Genomic DNA, 22839 nt, shown 5'->3' with positions numbered 1-22839 from the left:
TATTTACGGAGGGAGTAGTAATAAACAAGTAGGTAGTAATTTTGTAATTACCAAATAGTGACTAGTGAATAGCCGATAATAATTAATTAGTATAAAGCACTTAAATATTAATTATGGATTAGTAATGATGATTTTTTTATAAAATCTTATCATTAAACATCATTAATAATATGTTGTTTTATATTTGTAAATTTTACAGAAAATTATTGACATTAAAATTGAACTATTTATTATTATTTATTAAATAAATTGTTTCCGATTAATACTCTGATTAATCACCGATTATCTGATTAATCACCCCTCCACCGAACAATTCCAATTTCCGCTTCTTATAACACTGGTCAAGGGAGCAAACACCAAACTTATCTTCAAAGATGTAAGAACACGAAAGATATAACTAAAGCTGAAGCAAGTGATGCCAAACACAATCAATTTCCAAGCATTAGGAGAAAAACCATTCTTTAAAACTCATATGTACAATCATTTGCTGCAATGATTCTCAGTTCTCACTCACAGACAACGAGAGTCTTGTTATTGCAAATAGAAAAGAAAAATATGTATGTAGTGTAGTTAATAAAAAACCCAAGAGAGAGTTAACATCCCACTATATATGAATAGGCATTTCTGGGGTTAGGAATCATATGCTACATTTACGAACACAGATAACAATAGTTAGCTAATATAATCACACTTCATAAGCTATACCTCAAGAGTCAAAAAACGTGGTAGCGTTATATATGCAAGAAATATTGTATCAGCACGTCTTTAAAAGCTTTGGTGACCACATCCGTGCCAACCACGAGCTATCTCCATTTTTTGAATCCATCGTACTCCTCTTACCTTTTCTTTCGGTTTCTCCTGATATCTGTTCTTTATTAGCAACTTCCCTGGGAGATACTACGGGAACTGAACGTGTCACAAATGGCTGACTAGTGCCGGTTTCTGCAGATGGATCGATGATCCGAGTCACCATTTCCAATACCTCACTCATCATTGGACGTGATTTTGGATGTCTGGACAAGCATCTGTTGGCTACGATAGATAACTTGTGGGCTGCCTTCAGAGAGTATTTGCCTTCAAGTCTAGGGTCTATTATCATCCTGAACTTTTTCGCGTCTGATAAGTAAGGCTTTATCCATTCCAAAAGGCTCTGCTCAACCTTTGGTCGATTTTTGTCCAATGGTCGTCTACCTGTGATGAGCTCGTAAAGGAATACTCCATAGCTCCATACATCGTTTTTTGAAGTGAGGCGGCCACTTTGAATATACTCTGGAGCTGCATATCCCATTGTTCCTACAACCTGTTGACATTTCATGTTAAACAATGACATTTTTGAAGGAAATTGTTCATTCATCAAGTGGTTTACATATAGTTAACAAAAAAATTATTGAAAATCAAAGGTTTTGGTTATGTAGATTCAGGTCAATAAAGCCACACCCCCGTAGCATTACCAAATATGAGAAAATGTTAATAATACGCACATCCAATTTACAGAAATTAAAAAGGACTCTACGTATGCAAAAACTACATACATTACTGGATCCCGTGATTATAAAAGCTTCACATTCTAGATTATTTAAATGATATATAGCGGGTTCTCAGATCATGCAAATTGTATTCCAATAATACGATAAACCATTTGCAACATGTATCTCAAATCATTTGCAACAACGTACCGCAGTTGAGACATGGGTCAACCCCTCAGAGGGCCCTAGCCTCGCCAATCCAAAGTCTGACAGCTTAGCGTTCCATTGCTCATCAAGGAGAATGTTTGAAGACTTGAAATCTCTAAAGATAATCTGCATAAAAAAAGAGGATATAAAGAATATCAGTCTCATCCAAGACAAGATGACACCTATACTTCACACGCAAATAAAGTCTACAATGCAATACAAAATCTGGACTCCCGGAAAAAAAAAATACAAGCTATGTCTTCAGCTCACCTAGGTGATGCAGATTTGCACTGCAATAATATGCATAAATATAATCCATTACAGAAGTGACTGATTTAACAAATGCATTACCATAATGCATAAATATACTCCACTATAAGTATGCACTTTTTATCCTTTCAAAATAAAAGAGGATGCATTTTTCGAAATTTTTAAATACTTGACTACAAAACTGAAATTGGCAATCAAAATAATATTCTACTATATATTGTCAGCTTCTATAGAAAACAACAGGAGCATGACCAGTGGATCAATAATTATGAATGACCTAGCAGTTCCAACACATGTCTATCTAAGTAATGAAAGTATGTCCAGTAGTGTATTTTGGTGCCCGTGGATGAGGTCACTTAAAAGTTAGATGCAAAAAGATTGACAACCCCTGATCTAGAACATGTTGGCTCTACATTGAAGGTATCTTTATTTATGATTTAAACTAATATTATTACTAAAAATAGAACAAAAGTTAAGGAATAGAAGTATTGATAGCAGTAGATTACCTGAAAGTCCATTCCCTCATGCAGGTATGCCAAGCCACGAGCAGCGTCTTGTGCTATTTTAAGCCTCTGGGTCCAGGGAAGAAGCATCTCTGTCCGACTTAATAAATGGTCCTCCACACTCCCATTAGGAAGATATTCATAAATTAGAAGCCGCTGAATCCCTCTTTCGTCATCCTCGGCACAGTAACCCACTAACTTCACAAGATTCGGATGCTCGACCACCCCAAGAACATTGACTTCAGTTACCCACTCCTTGTGCCCCTGTTGGATTTAAGCTGGGAGCATAAGAATACAATGTCGCAGAATTTTGGAAGACCATTGCAACTAACTGGCATTGTACTAGTAGTCAATCTAATTAAAGCAGGGTGATCCGAGAAAGCTTGGATAAATAACATTATTCATTATAATAATCACTATTCCTGATAACAAAGATAGGAAAGCATTCTCTCTTGTGAAAGAATGCACGGATCAATTAGTGATTGCTTTGATTTGCATACGAAAAGTTATAAGTGCTGAAAATAACTTTCACACAGGGTTTCTTGCAGAAAATAAATGAACAATAGGCTATCTGTTATGTGAGTTGATATGCAATTGATGCAATTTAGAATATACAAATTTTTATTACGTATATACTGACCATTAAACTTAGATGGTTGCCTGGCATTTTCTTTCCTTCCTATAATTTCATCAGATTGAATTTATCTGTATATTGCTCAACATATTTACTCCTCATTCCAAGATACATTTAACCAAAAAGAAATATCCTTTACCCAGTTCCATTCTTCACATATATGTAGAAGACTTTAAAGTGCATATTAAGTAAATTTTATCATAAGAAAATTGGTACGAAAGAAGCACAAAGTAGAAAATCTTGCCTGCAATCCTCTTTTACCCAGTTGTTTAACAGCCACATCGAGCTTCTTAGAATCATCAGATGCTTTAATCACGCCCTTGTAGACACACCCAAATCCACCCTCACCAATCTTTGTGGAACGGCTGAAATTTTTAGTGACCAACTTTAGGTCAGATAATGTAAACTCTCTGAGGTTGTTGGACTTCTGTGATAAGTTTGGGATCGTGGGTCGCCCAATGGACTCCGTGCTGATATCTGACATATTTCTGGAATTAAATTCAGACCCAGATTGCCTGGGTGAACGATCGCTAAAACCAGAACCCAAAGACTGCCCCGAAATTGACTTGGATGGCTTAGTTTCATCCTTCTTTTCCCCAATGTAAAAATTGAAACACTTCATGCCTCTTTACTGTTAAATGTCAGCTGTAACTACAAAATTAGCTGCAGAAATAATGCACGACAGTGAAAACCCATCGCAAAGCCAACAAAAAATTGATGCTTGAATCTAATATCAACAAACCATGAACCAAAAATAGACGCCATGTAATAAATTTCAAAAATGACAACATACTACCAAGGGTCTAATGTAAGAGGCAGACAATAAACAATTACAAGTATAAAAATGTGTCTTTTAGTGCCAAAATACAAACTTTGCAGCAAGCAACCACACAAAACCTTATAATCAGCAAATTCAAGATTGATCAATGGCAAAAACCCACATCATTTTTCGAGAACAATTTCGAAAACAAAATCATCATTTACAATTTCAGTCCTAAATTATAAAAAAAAAAACCAATTACATACAACCATCAATTAGCTTAAGCATCAACAAACACAAAAATGCAACAACAAAGTCAAACATTAACAACAAACCAACAATCATAACACACCTTAAACTGTTCCAAAAGACCTAAATCTCAGCAAGAACATCACAGAAACAATAATATATAAACAACACACAGCAAAAACTAAAGATTCATATGTGACAAATATATGTGTGTATAATAAGAGACAGGCTTAAAGATCAAAACTTTAAGTACCAGAAACAATAAGAAGACCTACCCTTGAGTTTTCTTGATCTGAAGCAGCAACCAGTGTGCAAAGATTGCAACTTTAACCTAAAATTCTTGAATTTAAAGAAACAAAATAAAACCCATTTCTTGGAAACTTCTTAAAAAGCTAAAAATAACAAGGAAAGTCTGAACAGAAACCAACTTGGCCAAAGTCTAATTTACCAGCAAATATTAAATTAGAAAACCAAGATTTAATACTATTAGCTTAGCTAGCATGTTTAAATAAAAAAAATAGACATATATTTATTTACGATTTTACTGATACGTGTACATACTATTCAAGTTTAGTTTATTTTAACTTATTTTGATCGTTAGAGTTTCTCAGTACATAAATAATATTCCTTCTAATACGTGTACATATTATTCAACTTTAGTTTATTTTAACTTATTTTGATTGTTAGAGTTTCTCTGTACATAAAAAGTAAACATTTGTGTTGGATACGGATTTTAACAAAAATGGTAAAGTAATTGAGTAAAATTAAAAAAGTGAATAAAATAGTAGAACCGATTAATATTACATATATAAAATGGATATAGTGGAGAAAAGTAATTGACGTAGTTATTTTTAAAATTATAAAAATTTTACTATTTTTGAAAAAATTTAAAATGTAAATAATTGGAAGGGACATCTCAAAAAGAACAGTGCAAACAAATGGGAGGGACATGAGAGTATATTATTACTTAATTTATGAGATTTCGCATTTAACATAAACCCATATTCTAGAAAAATTGATTTATAAATGGTTTGTTAAAATTAAAAAAATATTGTTATGGGTTTTTTGGGTTTTATATTAAATCAAGAAAGGAAGGTAAAAAAAAGTTGAAGAAGCTGGTGGGAATTGAGGTGCTTTGAATAAACAGGCTGACTTTTAGGTTTAGATTAAAAAAAATTGTGTTTAAACTTAAAAAAAAAAAAGTAAAAAAATGGACAAGTCACTGTCTTGATATTTGGTAGTATTGGACCGGAGAAATGGGTGAGAAGTGAGAACCGGGGAGTAACAGGAGTATTTTAAAAGTCTTGGTCAATGGATTCCTCAAAATTGTGGATAGAGGTCCCACGAGAGTGAGTCATGCAATTTCATAGACGACACGAAAATAATGAGTTTTGATTGATATTTTGGTTACATGATTATGAAAATACATGAATAAATTTGATATTGATTTTGCGTTTACCCCTAGATACACAAAACGAAATGAAAATATACAAAATAAATAAATATATATATATATCATAATTATATAAATACATATATCTTACAATAATATTTTACATATATTTTTTACAAAATAGATTCAATTTATATTCAAAAGACTTGAATGCACTTAAATTTGTATGACTTATTGACTTAAGACCGGACTTGTAAAAAAAATATTTAAATATATATTATATTTATCTTTATTTTTATTATTAATAATTTAAATTACACGAAATGAAGGTACACGAATACGGAACGAAACGAATCATTAACGGTTCGGGTTTGGTTTAGGCATTCATGACACGAAACACAAAGGTACACGAAACGAACGAATTGCCAGTTCTAATGAGGCTGAGTTAAAACTGGAACCCGTGTTTTTAAAAAACGAAATCGAAATTTGTTGGTGGATATATTTAGGGTGATTAATTGAATAATATATTAAGATAGATATATTATTAGTTCAAGAAAAATATATAGTGATTAATTGAATTCTAAAATTCAATCATCAGAATATCTTATACCGCTTAATTGAGTAATTAATCGGTAGAATAGGTAAATTTTAGACCGGAGGACTGAACTAGCGTTGTCACTAATTAAAATTAAATCTTACCAAAAATTCAAGGTGAAAATGTACGTAGGTGTACGTTTTTTCATTGAATCTAGACTAAAAACTCAATTTTCACATTTATCGTGTCAGGGTTGTGCGGGTCGGATCGGGGCGGATTTTGGATAAAACCGAAATTGCATACCCTCGATTTTTAAAATTTAAAACTGCAACTAAGTACGGGCATGTTATATAACATTATATTATTTATTGTGATTCAAATTTTGTGTATAACAATTTTATATTTAATTAAATTTTATATATTATTTCAAAAAGTGATTTTTTAAAACTAAAAGTGCGACCATCTTTGGTTATTTAGCATTTTCAATACATGTTATCAAGCGTTTGTCAAATCTTAGGTGGCAGGCCAGCCAACCTATTCGAATTATATGATTGTCAAAAGATTACTCACCAAGATTGCTAAAACACAACTTTCTGAATTGGTTAAAATAAATAAATAAGTATAAAAAATTCATATTAATAATACTCTTTTTAGATTATAAGTCATTTATAACTAAATTTAGACATTATATAGACAATTTTTAAAAGTTGTTAGAAGGGACTATTGCGGAATTAATATAAAATTAAAAAAATATATATATTAATATATATGATGATAAAAAATATATATATTAATATATATGATAATTTGACACGTCAAAAAATTACTATGGTGCTTCAGAAAGTAAAACAGTTTGTTGCCTTAGAATGTGCTACATAAAATAGCAAACTTTGAGTTGATGTGCAAAATGTACTCAATGGATCGTCTTAAAACGCACAGCCGGTCCTGATATTCGAGGATCCCTAATCAAAATCGGTTTATGGAATCCTAATATATGTATATTATGCAAATTCATCTATATTTATTTAAAGAAGTTGAAATTTTCGAGACACTCAAATATCGGGGCCTAAACACAAGTTTTGCTCGTTTATGGTCAGGGTCACCGTGCTGAAATGAAAATGTTGCCTTTTAAAAGTTTGTGGTGCAGGTCATTATTTGACTTCCACCATATACTGTGTAAGCTATTCTTGCACCCACGAAGGAGGGACAGGTGAGGTGACTGTTGGAAAATATGGGTATAAGTCCCATATTGGTAAGTCATATTTTTGAGCATTATGAATAAAAGATGTGTGAGATATGATGATATTCTCTTAATAATGGAAATTATTATTTTCCATTAGAATTTGGCTCAAATATTATGGCATAAATTAATTTGATTTTGTTTCAGATTAATTGATATGGTGTATGTCTTGATATATTTAATCTGATTCTGTTTCAGATTATTTATGGAATAGAGTAGCTTGCAAGTATTACACCGATTCCATAATTAATGATATTTAATTATGGAAAAGAGTAGCGCACAAGTCTATCTACACCTATATAAACACCTCTAAGGCGTTAGGGTTAGACACACCAAAAAAACATATTCGCCTCTAAACACAAATCTCTCTCTCGGTGATAGTTTCGTGCCCGTTCAAGCTCGCTGAAGGTGCTCGTTATCCGTAACGCCGCCGCTACCTCGTTTTATCCTGGGAGGCTATCGACTCGCACATACGGTGAGAGGCGAAATAGCTTTAAGGAGACAGTTTCAACTGGACTCGAGGATCTCTCTTTTGTTTATATCTTTTCTTCCTCCGTTTGATTTCGTTTACTCACGCACACACTTGTTTGATTATTTGTATTAATCGCAGATTGTTTTCACAATCTTAAAGCTATTTATTTTATATACATCTGTGACTGATACATCTGTATCTGCTTGTTTTGTTGAGTAACAGATCGATGGAGAACCAAACTGTGAACGATTCGATGAACATGACGGCTGATCCCAACGCACAGATCACTGGATCTGATGGGGTTCACCAGCAGCCGATTAACCCTAACGCACGGATCGTACGATCTGATGGGGGTCAAACGCCTGTTGGACATGTGCCTTCGGGACATGTGCCTGTGGGACACACTGTCATTGGACAGTTTAGTGTTCCTCTTGGACAGATATCGGCAGGATTCACTCCTCCGATCATACCTGCGGTGCCTACTGGTGTGCATACACCTGTAGTACAGACGCACGTACCATCTGTTCCACCCGTGGTGCCTGCTGCACCTGTTATGCCAACTGTGCCTGCTGCACATGCTGAAAAACCTGAGAAGTTCAACGGAACGAACTTCAAACGTTGGCAACAAAAGATGCACTTTTATCTGACCACGTTGCATATGGATCGCTTCCTTAAGGAAGAACCACCGTTGCTCACTGCTGAGAGTAACATGCAGACTGTGTATGCTGCTGATGCTTGGAAGCACTCCGACTACATCTGTCGGAACTATGTGTTAAATTGTTTGTCTGACTCGTTGTATAACGTATATAGCGCGAAGCCAACAGCTAAGGTCTTATGGGAGTCACTTGACCATAAGTATAAAACCGAGGACGCTGGGGCAAAGAAGTGGATTGTTGGCCGCTTTCTTGATTATAAGATGGCAGACTCTAAGACTGTGGTCAGTCAGGTGCAGGAACTGCAGGTGATCATTCATGACATTCATGTTGAGGGAATGGTCATAAGTGAGTCTTTCCAAGTTGCTGCTGTTATTGAAAAGCTTCCACCTGGATGGAAAGATTTCAAGAACTACCTTAAGCACAAGCGAAAGGAGATGTCTATGGAGGATCTTATTGTTAGACTTCGTATTGAAGAAGACAACAGAGGGTCCGAGAAGAAAGTTAACGTTGCCACTGAGAAGGAAAACATGGTGGAGCATGCTCAAAGCTCCAAGCCCAAGAAGGCTAATTCTGGTAAAGGGGCAAAGCTGGCACCCAAGGGAGGGATTTCGAAGTCGAAATTTCAAGGGAAGTGCTACAACTGTGATAAAGTTGGTCATAGGTCTTCTGACTGCAAGAAGCCCAAGAAGCCCAACAAGAAGAAAGAAGCAAACATGGTAGAGAATATCTCCAAGGAGATGGGCGACATAGACCTATGTGCTACGGTCTCTGAAGTGAACCTGGTCGGTTCTAATCCACGTGAATGGTGGATTGATACTGGTGCTACTAGGCATGTTTGCTCAGACAAGGCGGTTTTCTCTAGCCTCAAAGCTTCCGATGCTGGTGAGAAGCTCTACATGGGGAATTCAGCAACTTCTACCATTGAGGGTGAAGGCACGGTGATCCTGAAGATGACCTCTGGGAAGAATCTGACTTTGAAGAATGTACTTTATGTGCCTGATATTCGCAAGAACCTTGTGTCTGGTTCTCTGTTGAATAAGCATGGCTTTCGCATTGTAATAGAGTCAGATAAAGTTATTTTGTCTAAGAGTGGTATGTTTGTAGGCAAGGGTTATTTAACTGATGGGCTTTTTAAGCTCAATGTAATGTCCGTTAAGGACGATAATGAAATGAAGAATTCTTCTGCTTACTTGCTTGAGTCTCCTAATTTATGGCATGCTAGATTAGGACATGTAAATTATGACACTTTACGACGTTTAAGTGCAAAAGAATACATACCTAAACTTACTATCGATCCAAAACATAAGTGTGAGACTTGTGTTGAGGCAAAATTAACGAGATCATCATTTAAACGTGTGGAAAGGAACACCAAAGTGCTAGACCTAATACATAGCGACATATGTGATTTAAAATTCGCTCCAACAAGAGGAGGAAACAAGTATTTTATTACATTCATTGATGATTGTACAAAATACTGTTATGTATATTTGTTGAAAAGCAAAGACGAAGCTATAGATAAATTTAAAATCTATAAGGAAGAAGTTGAGACACAACAAACTGAGAAAATCAAAACGATACGAAGTGATCGTGGAGGTGAATATGTTGAACCGTTTGGGGAATTCTGTTCACAACATGGTATAATCCATGAGGTCACTGCACCATACTCCCCTCAGTCAAATGGTGTGGCTGAAAGGAAGAATCGCACTCTGAAAGAGATGATGAATGCGATGTTGTTAAGCTCTGGGCTCCCACAATCGATGTGGGGAGAAGCCATCTTAAGCGCAAATAATATTTTAAATATTACGATGCGCAAGAATAAGGATGTAAGTCCTTATGAAATGTGGAAGAAAAAGAAACCAAGTTACCAACACCTGAAAGTGTGGGGGTGCCTTGCAAAGGTACTGATCCTTACACCGAAGAAGGTGAAGATAGGTCCTAAGACTGTGGATTGTGTCTTCATCGGATATCCTCCACACAGCACTGCATATCGGTTTCTTGTTCATGAATCCAAGATTCCTGATATTCAAAAGAATACCATTATGGAATCAAGAAATGCCTCATTTTTTGAGACGATGTTTCCCTGTAATCCAGGAAACCAACAACCTACGACGTCTAAACGATCTCATGAGTCTGTAGATGACGATAATGAGAGTGACGAAAGTAAAGACGAAAATGTGGGGGTAGTGAGAAGGAGCAAAAGACAACGAACGGAGAAATCCTATGGGTCTGATTTTATGACCTATTTGCTCGAAGAAGGTGACCCAAAAACTTATAAGGAGGCGGTTACCTCACCTGATGGGCCTATGTGGAAAGAGGCCATCAAGAATGAAGTTGATTCAATTATGCAAAATCATACTTGGGAATTAGTGGACTTGCCAACTGGTTGCAAACCATTAGGTAGCAAGTGGGTTTTCAAGAAGAAGTTGAAAACTGATGGTACTATTGATAAGTATAAGGCCAGACTTGTAATTAAAGGATACAAGCAACAAAAAGGCCTTGATTACTTTGATACATATTCTCCTGTAACGAGAATAACGTCCATAAGGATGATGTTTGCTATTGCTGCAATGCGTAATCTAACTGTACATCAAATGGATGTGAAAACAGCTTTCCTAAATGGAGACATAGATGAAGAAATCTATATGGAACAACCTGAAGGGTTTGTTGTCCCAGGACAAGAAAGGAAAGTGTGTAGATTGGTGAAATCATTGTATGGTTTGAAACAAGCGCCTATGAAATGGCATGAAAAATTTGATGAGGTCGTGCTGGCCAATGGTTTCAAAATCAATGAATGTGATAGTTGTGCCTATTACAAGGATAACGAGAACAGCTATGTCAAGGAGAATGACAATGGCTATGTCATGATGACACTATATGTAGATGATCTACTTATTGCTGGAAGCAATGATAAAGTTATCAAATCTACAAAGGACATGTTGAAATCAAGGTTCGACATGAAAGATATGGGACTAGCAAATGTAATTCTGGGAATTCAAATTTCTAGAACATCAGAGGGTCTCGCATTAAGTCAACCACATTATGTTGACAAGATCCTTGAGAAATTTCTTAAGGATGACTTTGAGAAAGCTAGGACACCTGTGGATATGACTTTGCACCTATCCAAGAACAAAGGTGTAGCTGTTTCCCAATTGGAATACTCGAGGATAATTGGTAGTCTGATGTACCTCATGAGTTGTACAAGACCAGACATTGCATACTCAATTAGCAAGTTGAGTAGGTTTACGAGTAATCCGGGAGCTGATCACTGGAAAGCGATTATAAGGGTACTAAGGTACTTGAGGGGAACTCGAGACTATGGACTGCACTATGGTAGATACCCAGCAGTATTAGAAGGATATACTGACGCAAATTGGATATCTAGCAAGAAAGCACTTAAGTCTACGAGTGGCTATGTGTTTACATTAGCTGGAGCGGCAATATCATGGAAATCCTCAAAACAAACGGTGATAACTCATTCCACGATGGAAGCTGAGTTTGTGGCACTAGATAAATGCGCTGAAGAGGCTGAATATCTACGTCAGTTTTTGGAGGATATTCCAAGATGGCCAAAGCCTGTAACTGCAATAGGGATTCACTGTGATAGTCAATCCGCTATTGGCAGAGCACAGAGCACGATGTATAATGGAAAGTCTCGTCATATACGACGACGACACAGTTCCATTAGACAATTGATTTCAACCGGAATTATCACTATTGACTATATACCGTCAAAGGATAATATCGCGGATCCACTAACCAAAGGGTTATCAAGAGAAGTGGTTGAGAAATCATCGAGAGGGATGGGCCTTAAGCCTATTGCTTAACGGCATCATGGTGGACACCCAACCATTGCTGACTGGAGATCCCAAGAACTTGGTTCAATGGGACAACTAAATCATGATGACCAAATCACTGTGGGGGTAACCCCTGGCCTGTTCCTATGATGAGGAAACAGTGAGACCCGTAAGGTACGAGGTTAAGCTTTGAGCCTTTAATGATCTTTGATGAATACATGGAGCTCAGGAGTGAACGCATGGAATTCAGTTGAGTAAACGCGGGTTACTCTATAAGATAAAGATCACCTATGTGGGAGAGAAGTGGGGCCGCTTCAAAGGAGAATTGCGAGGCACAATTCTTTAGAAACTTCTGCAGAACCAGGACGATGTTCCATGGCCAAAATGGACATACTCATGAGAGTTGAACGAGTCAGAAATGATATAGTGATAAGTATATCATCGTTTACATAAACGGTCGAACAGTTCAAGGACAAGCACGTCTACTGTCTACCAGTAAAGTCGGTATGCTTACTCGAGCGAAGGTTCAAGGAGCATTCTCTACCTATCGTATGCTATATCTGATCGAAAAAACTATCACCAAGTCAAACTCCGTATCTGTCTGTCTGTCTGTCTGGTGTGTGCTACTAAGATCACCAATCTCACCCATGTGGGGGATTGTTGGAAAATATGGGTATAAGTCCCATATTGGTAAGTCATATTTTTGAGCATTATGAATAAAAGATGTGTGAGATATGATGATATTCTCTTAATAATGGAAATTATTATTTTCCATTAGAATTTGGCTCAAATATTATGGCATAAATTAATTTGATTTTGTTTCAGATTAATTGATATGGTGTATGTCTTGATATATTTAATCTGATTCTGTTTCAGATTATTTATGGAATAGAGTAGCTTGCAAGTATTACACCGATTCCATAATTAATGATATTTAATTATGGAAAAGAGTAGCGCACAAGTCTATCTACACCTATATAAACACCTCTAAGGCGTTAGGGTTAGACACACCAAAAAAACATATTCGCCTCTAAACACAAATCTCTCTCTCGGTGATAGTTTCGTGCCCGTTCAAGCTCGCTGAAGGTGCTCGTTATCCGTAACGCCGCCGCTAACTCGTTTTATCCTGGGAGGCTATCGACTCGCACATACGGTGAGAGGCGAAATAGCTTTAAGGAGACAGTTTCAACTGGACTCGAGGATCTCTCTTTTGTTTATATCTTTTCTTCCTCCGTTTGATTTCGTTTACTCACGCACACACTTGTTTGATTATTTGTATTAATCGCAGATTGTTTTCACAGTGACCGTGTCGGATAATCGGACACACGCACAATTCCTAATATAAAACTTTCTTTTCACAAAAATTTGAAGCTTCCGGAGCATCCTATAAGGAAGATGAGTTCCTACGAGGTTCGATAAGATCAAGGAAATAACCAATGCCACATCTGCAGCATGACACCATTTGTTTGACAGCTTCTGTTTCGAGTACCTGTACTTGGCCTTCCATTCAGATATACTCTCTCCGTCCCTAAAAACGTTTCTCATCTGTGTTCGACACGTTTGTCAATACACACTTTTGATTGTTAAGATTTTTAATTTCGTATTAGTATTAAATATAAAAACTTCATTGTTTAAAATACTCATAAATATGAATACAACAATCCATTATTGCATCCGATGAGCAGTACGAAAATTACCATTTCCATGAACAGTACGAAAAGTCAAAACGGGAAGATCATTTTGGGACAGAGGGAGTACCATTACTGCATCCGATGATGAAACAACGCAGGTCTAAATTTACTTGTGACGCCTTCTGGAATTGTGGTTACGTATGGAAACCCTCAGAAAGTACACTGCAACTGGAAGTTTTCTCGAAAACTTGGCATGGCCTTGATCTGGTAGTATTACAGATGTACCAGAATGGATTATCATTTTTTCTTTATCGCATTCTGTAATGTAAATTGTTAAAATGTGTTTCAGTTGATACATCTCTGTTAAAATGTGTTTCAGTTGATCCATCTCAGGACAACAAATGCTAAAAAAATCGTTTCACATCCATGCTCGAGTCCCTGATAACACGCATCACAAGTTAAAACCTGTATGAAATGGTGTACAGAATCAGCAAGAGCCATAGCATCTCGAGCAAGGTTTTGATGAGACTCAATGCTTCTTTTACACTCGAAGATTCAGCAACATGTGGAATCATCGCTCTCTCTTTGTCGTACCATAGCTTCAAGCAGACTGCTATTATGAATTATGATCTCTAGCAACGCAGCTGATTCCATAGAATCCTTCAGAATTGAATATTGCAGCATCAACATTGTTAGAATAATATAAGATCCTGAGCTCTGATACCATGTCAAGGAAGAGTCCTCAGCCAGCCTGAGCTCTGATACCATGTCAAGGAACTAGTTACTCTAAAACCTCAAGGTGTTAGAGGAAGACTTTTTCAGGATCTTATATTATTCTAACAAACATATGCCTTGATCACATTAAATAGTAGAACATTCCATTGCTCAATCCTTCTCAGGACAAAAAATTATTAGCAAAATTTTCCACATCTAAGCTCGAGTGCCTGATAACACGTATCACTATATTAAAACTTGTAAAAAATGGTGCTCAGAATCAATTAGTTCTACCAAATTTGGTATATGTGGCACTTAACCGAGAATCTATAACTGGAATTAACCAGCTCCCCCCTCCCCACCAGCACGTAGAGGAACAACACACCAAAGCAGCTGGTTGATATCGTTGCTCTTTTGTTTTGTCAGTGCCTTTACTGTCTCTGAAGCACAAGTACCTTAGGTATTGAAAACATCTTGTTTATGTGATTTATACATAGTTTGATATGCTATATCTGCAATATAAAGTAACATAGTTGGCTATGGTATCAAATGTTTATGCCCTCAATTATTTTAGCAGCAAGGGACTTGTATATTATAATAGAAACATTTTACAGCATTCAAAAGAATTGTACATACATATCCACTTAGGATAGACATCAACAGCAACCAAGAAAATTAGTCTTGACAAGTAAAAAGCTTGAAAAACAACACAGACAGCATGCAGGTCCAGTTAACAGATTGGAAGAGGAGCGCCATTCCATGACTCGAGGCACTCTAACAATGGATCAATGATCTCTCCTTTGCTCATGGCTGTAAACACCTTATCGAACTCTTCTCCAGGCGACGTTACTTTTTCTCCTGTCAGATATTCAGTTCCCAGCTCTTTCCTCACAAACTTGTACAATGGATAAGACCTGCATTCCTCGATCCTGTTTGGGATTGCTGGATTTCCACTTTCGACTGCAGCTCTAGCACTTTCAACTTCTTTAGGCAATATGGCCTTTAGTTCATCCTCAAAGGTCGCGATCTTTTGGAAGATGGAAGTGCCCAAGTTTCTCTCATTGTCGCCATTCTTCAATGCATGCTCAACTAGAGTTTGCCTTAGTTTTTGCATCAATGGGTAGGTTGCGCTGCAGGGATCATCAATATATGCAAAAATGTATTCGCGGTCCACAACTCTGAGTAAATCTTTCTCACAGAATCTTGAGGGATGGAGTTCCCCGTTGACACCCATGGTGAGTACTCGCTTAGCTACTTGGCTTACTGTGTTTTTTACAGTGCTTCTTAAATTCTCCTCCAAATGCCTCAAGTCTATTGATTGGCAGAGGCCTACTAAAAATGTCGTAGACATGAGTTTCAAGATTTCAACAGCTTCTGATGTTTTCCTTGAGGAGATTAAGCCCAAGGAGTTCACATCTTGATTGTGCTGTTCAGCACTTTGAACATGGTTGGTGACTGGATTGGCTAAAAATTGAAGTTCAGAGCAGTAAGAAGCCATCGCAATTTCAGCACCCTTGAATCCATAATCCAAACTTGGATTACGCCCTCCTGACAAGTTTGATGGCAGCCCGTTGTTGTAAAAATCGTTTACAAGTTCAGAAAATTGAGCAAACATGAGCTTTCCTATCGCTGCAATAGCCAGACGTGTATTGTCCATCGACACTCCAATAGGCGTGCCCTGGAAATTGCCACCGTGAATAGCCTTGTTCCTTGAAACATCAATCAAAGGGTTATCATTGACAGAGTTAATCTCTCTTTCAATCATCTTAGTCGATGATCGAATCACTTCAATCTGAGGACCAAGCCACTGAGGAGAAGTTCTAAGAGCATATCTGTCCTGCTTTGGTTTCTGCAATGGATCCATTTCATGTAGCTTCTGAGCAGCCTTAACATACGCGCTTCCATCCAAAATGTGTTCCATTATAGCTGCAGCCTCAATTTGGCCCGGATGGTGCTTCAACTTATGTGTCAAATGATCAGTGAATTCAGGCTTCCCTTGCATCACTTCCGCGAAAATTGCAGACATAACCTCAGCCAAAACAGCTAATATATTAGCCTCAAAAAGCACCATAGAGGCCATACCAGAACCAACAGCTGTTCCATTAACAAGTGCAAGGCCTTCTTTAGGCTGCAACTCGAAAAATCCTCCTTCCACTCCAGCAAGTTTAAACGCTTCTTCCGGGCTAAGAATTACTCCAGTAGGTCCAACAGCCTTAGAATTCGGACGGCCAGTGAGAAGTCCAGCAATGTAAGACAATGGCACAAGATCACCAGAAGCAGTGATCGTACCGCGAAGTGGCAAACAAGGAGTAATGTTCTGGTTCAGAAACTTTGTAATCGCTTCGAGAATTTCGAATCTGATTCCAGAGTATCCTTGCAGCAGAGTGTTGATCCTCACCAGCATTGCTGCTCTTGTTGCAGAGTGTGGTAATGTGTTGTCTGATCCATTACCAAATATTCCAGCATTCAAGAACCTGTTATTACAAAGCTTACATTAGAATTGTTCAAAGTTCCAAACTTAAGTTACCACTGTAATAAACTTATCACATGTCTAAATTAACTATTCAAATATCATCGGTCGGTGTATCACAGTGCGGTATACTGCAACAATCATTTATTCCCGACCGAATCTATAATTTTTAAGTAATATCATTTGCATTTTCATTTATTATTCAGAGATTTCATATGCCAATCATTAGTTAACAGTTGGGATAACAGAACCAGATTCAGATCCCCACATAACGGCTCAGTAGGTGATTTTCTAACATGATTATTCCTAATAAGATGTCTGGTGGCCGGGCCAGACAGTAAACTTATATTTTTTTATATTGATAATATTTTTTTAGTAAGTATCCTATTTTTTAACTTTCTTTGACCAAGTAGTTGAATCTGCCAAAGATATATTATCCCTCCTCCATCATATTTTACTAGTTCTGTTCGATTTTTGCACGTAATTTAAGATGAATTGATCACATAAATCGTTGATTATTTTTCAAATTTTCTTTTTGTGATACAAAAAGAAATTTTAAAAAATAATCAATAAAGCTATACGGTCAATTACCTCAAATTACGCATAAAATTTAAACTGAACAATTAAATTTGAACAAGGGAGTATGACACAAAAAAAAGTAAAAAGAGGAATTACAAATTTATCTGTTTCCTTTATTAAAAGGATAAATATTTTCTCAAAACACCTCTTTTATATTAACATATAATGCAAATTCTAGACAAATTATTCATATGCAAATGAGCAAATATATAATGTCCATAACTGAATATATATTATTCGTGTTCGTGTATTTTCGAGTCCGTAAAACTTTACGTACCTAATAAGCTCTTTCTGAAGAGCACCACCTTGCTTGGTCCTCCTATGAGAAGTAGCACCAAAACCAGTAGTTACACCATAACTATCCGTCCCTTTATTCATACTATCCATCACCCAATCACTACTAGCTTTAACGCCAGCTCTCGCCGCCTCGGAGAGCTCCACCGTAACACCACTACCATCCCTAGCCGAAATAGCTGCCACTTGAGAAATAGTCAGAGTTTCTCCTCCCAGCTTCACAACCGGCTTCCTGTACTCGGCCACCATCTTCTTAACTTCATCCAAATGACTCCCTGTCATCGCCTCCGCCGCGATTCCCCAGCTCAACGGATCTTCCTTCTTCATGCATAAATCTACTCCGTTCCCGTTTACATGTCCATTTGCAGTTGCACCGTTACCATTCTCCATTTCACGTAACGAAATTTAATAAAAAATTTGTCACTACTAAAAATCTCGAAAACTCGAAAAAAATTATGTACTTGAGATAGGTACAAGGGAAGTTGGATGATATGATATGATCTGATTACCAAGTTCCTGAGGAGAGGTAGCTAAGAGGAGTGGCTTATATAGAACAAGGATGATGTGAAGGGTAAAATGGTAATTTCACATATAATAGTTTTTATAAAAATAAAAATGTGTATTTTGGTAGGTGAGAATATGATTTCTTTGAAAATAGGTTGGGGGTGGGTTGAGTGACGGACGGCCAATAGAAGGGGTTTGTTGGAGATGAATCTGAGCCGTTGATTTTACTAGTTTTTGTTTAAATGGACGGTGGAGATGTGCGTTGACGTGGACATGGGTTTGAACAGGGGGTTTTAACTAGATTAGAATGACCCTTTTGGTGATATCATGAGAGGAGATATAGACATAATATTGTGGTTGGTGGGAATTTATAAAGGTAATTATCCAAATATTAATACTAATATTTACTGCGATTTTTGGAATTTATATTCAGATTCAGTGCAGGGAATTTGTTTGAGTTGGTGAGAATGAGGGGAATATTTATAGAGATCGTTTGAATTTTATGTGGATTACTGGATTCAATGCAAGGACACATGAAGTTGTTTACATCAACTCGTTTCGTCTCAAAATATAAGTTTGTATGACTTTTACGCGTTTTTAAGGAGTATATGTTAAGTCGATTTTGAGTCTGTCAAATTTGAGTTCGATTATTTTTATTTTAAAAGAAGTTTAAAAGTCATTGAGCCTAAAATTATATTAAATTCGGCTCGGTTATTATAAGAGTCGAGTTCGAATTTATGCAGTTTTCGAGCTTATCAAGCGATAATGAGTGTTTGAAATTTCAATTATCGATTTTTTGAGTTCATCGAGTTTCTATCAAGTTTTCGAGTTTTATCAAATTCTTATAAAGTTTTCAAGTTTTAACTTCAACGATTCCATAAAATTTGTATAATTATAGTATTTTCTTTTCAAATTTAGCGTGAAAAGATAATTTTTTCCCATAATTTAACTGGCAAGAAAATTTTAAAATAATTTACTAAATGATTTCAAATTTCAACTTTTTAAATGATTTAAATAATATTTTGATGTCATATATTTATGCGTACTTTATATATTGGATTGTATCTTCATTATAAAGTATACACCTAAATTAGTGTATGGTAATAACAAGAACAATAATATTTGAACATGATTAATTGTGGACAAATATGATTTTATTTTTCCAAAATAAGCATCGCTACGCTAAAAGTCATTAATAGTTTTAATTTTTTTATTTTTAATTCAATATAGATATTGCATAATTCAATGTTACCCATGAATATAATTTTCATAAATTAGAACTATTCGTTAAGGTACCGCTTTACGATTTATCTGACAATTTTAAAAAAAAATAGATGATTTATCGACAATTTATTGAAAATCGGTCAAATCTAACAATTATTTTTTCTCCGATTTTTGAATAATTTATTGATAATTTTAAAAAAAATGATCAATTTTTATAATAATGAATTATTATCTTGTTATTAATATATTTTACAATTGTACTATGTACGTGAATGTCGATGTCATAAATTGAACAATCAATTGATGCATCGACTAATGACCTTCAAAAGATAAATTGAAGTAGTAAACGATATTTCAGATATATTTTGACATTAAAATATGACATGATTTTTCTTTTCAAAATTCCTTTTTTTCCTTTCATTTTTTAAATTGAGTTTCTTAAAAGAGGTTATTGTGTGAAAATATCCACATATCTTTCAGAAAAACTCAAAATATTCGGTGACGAGAAAAAACGATCTAAACACTCATAAAACACGCATGTGTAAAATGCTTATACTGAATGTGCATCATGAGAATGCGTGTTTTTTTAATTCTTTTTTATTTTCAAAGAAAGTGTATTCTTTATAAATTCTTTTATATTAAATACGCATATTCAAACTGTGTGATCAAGTTATTTTTTTATTGTACCGTATACGCTTGTGTCACATGTATATTGTTAAACAAATATAAATGTGCCTTTGGCACATACGGCGGTTATTTTGACTACTGTTTCACGATAACAGGTATTTTGGACATGCATTCTTTAAAAGTGGAGTAATATAAGCATTTTCACCTTAATAAGTTATGTAAATTTCATACTTTTTAATTTTACAAACAAAAAAGAACTAATAACTAAGAAAATTAAAAGCATTTTTTTAAGTTTGATGATAAAACAATTTCATTACTAATTATAAGAATGCATGATAAAATTAAGAACTAACTCGATTTTAAACTTTTATCACGTACAATAATATATAATGTACGTAATGCATAAAAATTAGTAAATTAAATTTTGTACAAGTAAATTAACACATAAACTAACAAAAAAAGAGTATATTCCTTAAAAATTATTATAATAAAAATAGTTTTTTTATTGTTGTGAATCCGCAGCCACTAATATTTAGTGTGCGTTGAGTAAACCAACGGGCCTACGCAATAGCCCGCAAACCACTTAAATCAAGATGAATCGCACTTAATTCGAACTTGTGACCAAAAAAATAATTATCTCATCTTTAACCAACTAAGTCAACCATTGAGTTAACCGATTTGAATTGGAGTTTTTGAGTCAAATCTGTCGAGTTAAAAAAAAAAAAAACTCGATTTGAGTTTTCTTATCAAACTTGAGCTTGATAATGAGTTTAAACTGAATATGACCCATTTTTATCGAGTTAAACTATTCAGTTGAGTTCAAATCGGTTTGGTTTAAATTACACCTCAATGATATCCGTAATTTTATCTTCAAATAACATTACAAAAAATTGAGAATACATTGTAGCTTTATAACCAATTTTTATTACTTTTTTCACTCTTTATCTGTAATTCTATCTTCAAATAACTAAACTATAATTTTATGAAAAGTAATTTATAGTTTTATAACCATTTTCCTTCACACTTTTCGCTCTTTGTCTTTAATTCTGACTTTAATGATTTAATACGTGATTTTATGAAAAGTAGAGTTTTATAGTCATTTTGTATATCGATCTCGGTATTTATTGTCGAACAATATAAACTAACTTATAATCCGTGTCATGCACTAAATAAATGTTATATTTATTCTATTTTGATTATATATTATGATTTTTATTTGTACCATGAAAATAAATGACATAATATGCAAACAATTAGATTCCAACTTAAATCTTTGCAATTATTTTAAATAAGTATATATGTTTTGGTGATAATGGTATATTATATTAAAAAGTAATTTCTATAGAAAAAGGTACGAAATTGCGAGAATGGAAATAATTGAATCTTTTTGAGGAATGTTATTTTCTAATAATAATGGGTATCAATATCGATTTTTTAAACAAAGTCAGTAGAGTGATCGACTCAATTATACCAAATAAGTATAAAATTAAATATCATTTATCATTTTAGAATAATTTTTAAAATTTACGAATTCGATAAAATTATTTGAATTTAAAAACATGAAAACGAGATTCGTTAATTTGGTGTCACTTTATCTCCACGGTTGGTCCACCTAATGGGTAAGAAATCAACTTTTAATAGGTGAAAAAATATAACTTAAAGATCGACTTGTTTGACCTTTTTCTAAATACTCATTCTTTTGTATTTTTGTTAAATTTCTAAATCCTTTTTCTATTTTAGGATAACGTAGATATCATTGTAGCTTGTCAGCCCCTTATCGTAATTTTTATCTGTTTGTAAAAATTTGTTTTATAAAAATTTATATTATTATATTAGCCCTGTTTCACAATTTGAGTATCTCCAAACACATAGAACTGTTAACTGAAAATCATTAATGCATATTATAAATAAAAAATATAGAGATTATGTTAAAAAAAAACATCTCCAATGGTACATTCCCCTTATTTATAAATATAGTCAACCTCCTGATGTTGGTTATATTTCTTGAGCCACTACAGACCTGTAACAAATCTGTAAAATAAAATTAATCATTTATTATCATACTGAAATAATATATTCTATTTATAACAACATAAAATTTTAATAACATACTATTTTTAAAATATAGTTAACCAATGTAGTCAATACCATCCAAGTACAATTTCACCAATGTAGTCAATACCATCGAAGTACAATTTCTTACAAGTTCAACAAATTTTAAATATTGTCCTACAGGGTCAAATTTATTTAGCCAACCAATTATAACTAATACCATTGGAGATGCTCTTGGATGTTAGCTATGAAAGTGATTTTTTGAAATAGTTGTTTATACTTGTTAATTAAATTAGTTATTTTGACTAACTAGTTGAATTTAAATATTTCGTATAAAATTCTTAACGGCACCCTCGTACTTTTGGCTTTTCTAGATGGTACACCAAATAGTTTTGACTTCCATTTGGTACCCTCATATTATTATATAATTCCGAGATGTACTCCTCCCGTTAAACTCTGTAATCAGACGTTTAATTACCATGATTAACTTTAAAATAAAAATAAAAAAATAAAAAATAAAAAAACATAACGCTTATACAATGTCAAGTCCGGTTAGGTTCAGTTT

The 22839-nt window shown here is 34.8% G+C and overlaps 2 protein-coding genes across 3 annotated transcripts; both read right to left on the bottom strand.

The window, feature by feature from the left end:
• Window positions 1-457: 457 nt before the first annotated feature.
• On the bottom strand, window positions 458-4538 carry LOC141708990 (serine/threonine-protein kinase PCRK1-like). Of its 2 annotated transcripts, none has more exons than XM_074512864.1 (5): window positions 4365-4538; window positions 3325-3725; window positions 2450-2710; window positions 1677-1799; window positions 458-1300 (listed from the first exon to the last, which is right to left on the bottom strand). In XM_074512864.1, the coding sequence occupies exons 2-5, from the start codon at window positions 3700-3702 to the stop codon at window positions 755-757; spliced, it is 1308 nt and encodes a 435-aa protein (XP_074368965.1). In that variant the 5' UTR covers window positions 3703-3725; window positions 4365-4538; the 3' UTR covers window positions 458-754. The 2 variants fall into 2 exon arrangements, with proteins under 2 accessions (XP_074368965.1, XP_074368964.1); XM_074512863.1 differs by having other exon boundaries at window positions 3325-3743; window positions 4365-4537.
• Window positions 4539-15062: 10524 nt separating this feature from the next.
• On the bottom strand, window positions 15063-18391 carry LOC141708987 (phenylalanine ammonia-lyase 1). Its single transcript, XM_074512861.1, has 2 exons — window positions 17851-18391; window positions 15063-16998 (listed from the first exon to the last, which is right to left on the bottom strand). The coding sequence occupies exons 1-2, from the start codon at window positions 18255-18257 to the stop codon at window positions 15255-15257; spliced, it is 2151 nt and encodes a 716-aa protein (XP_074368962.1). The 5' UTR covers window positions 18258-18391; the 3' UTR covers window positions 15063-15254.
• Between the last annotated feature and the right edge of the window lie 4448 nt (window positions 18392-22839).

The sequence above is a fragment of the Apium graveolens genome, chromosome 2, assembly GCF_009905375.1.
Source record: "Apium graveolens cultivar Ventura chromosome 2, ASM990537v1, whole genome shotgun sequence".
NCBI classification, from domain to species: domain Eukaryota; kingdom Viridiplantae; phylum Streptophyta; class Magnoliopsida; order Apiales; family Apiaceae; genus Apium; species Apium graveolens.
The sequence above is the reverse complement of the archived record's forward strand: the minus strand, read 5'-3'. Positions and strand labels throughout refer to the sequence as shown.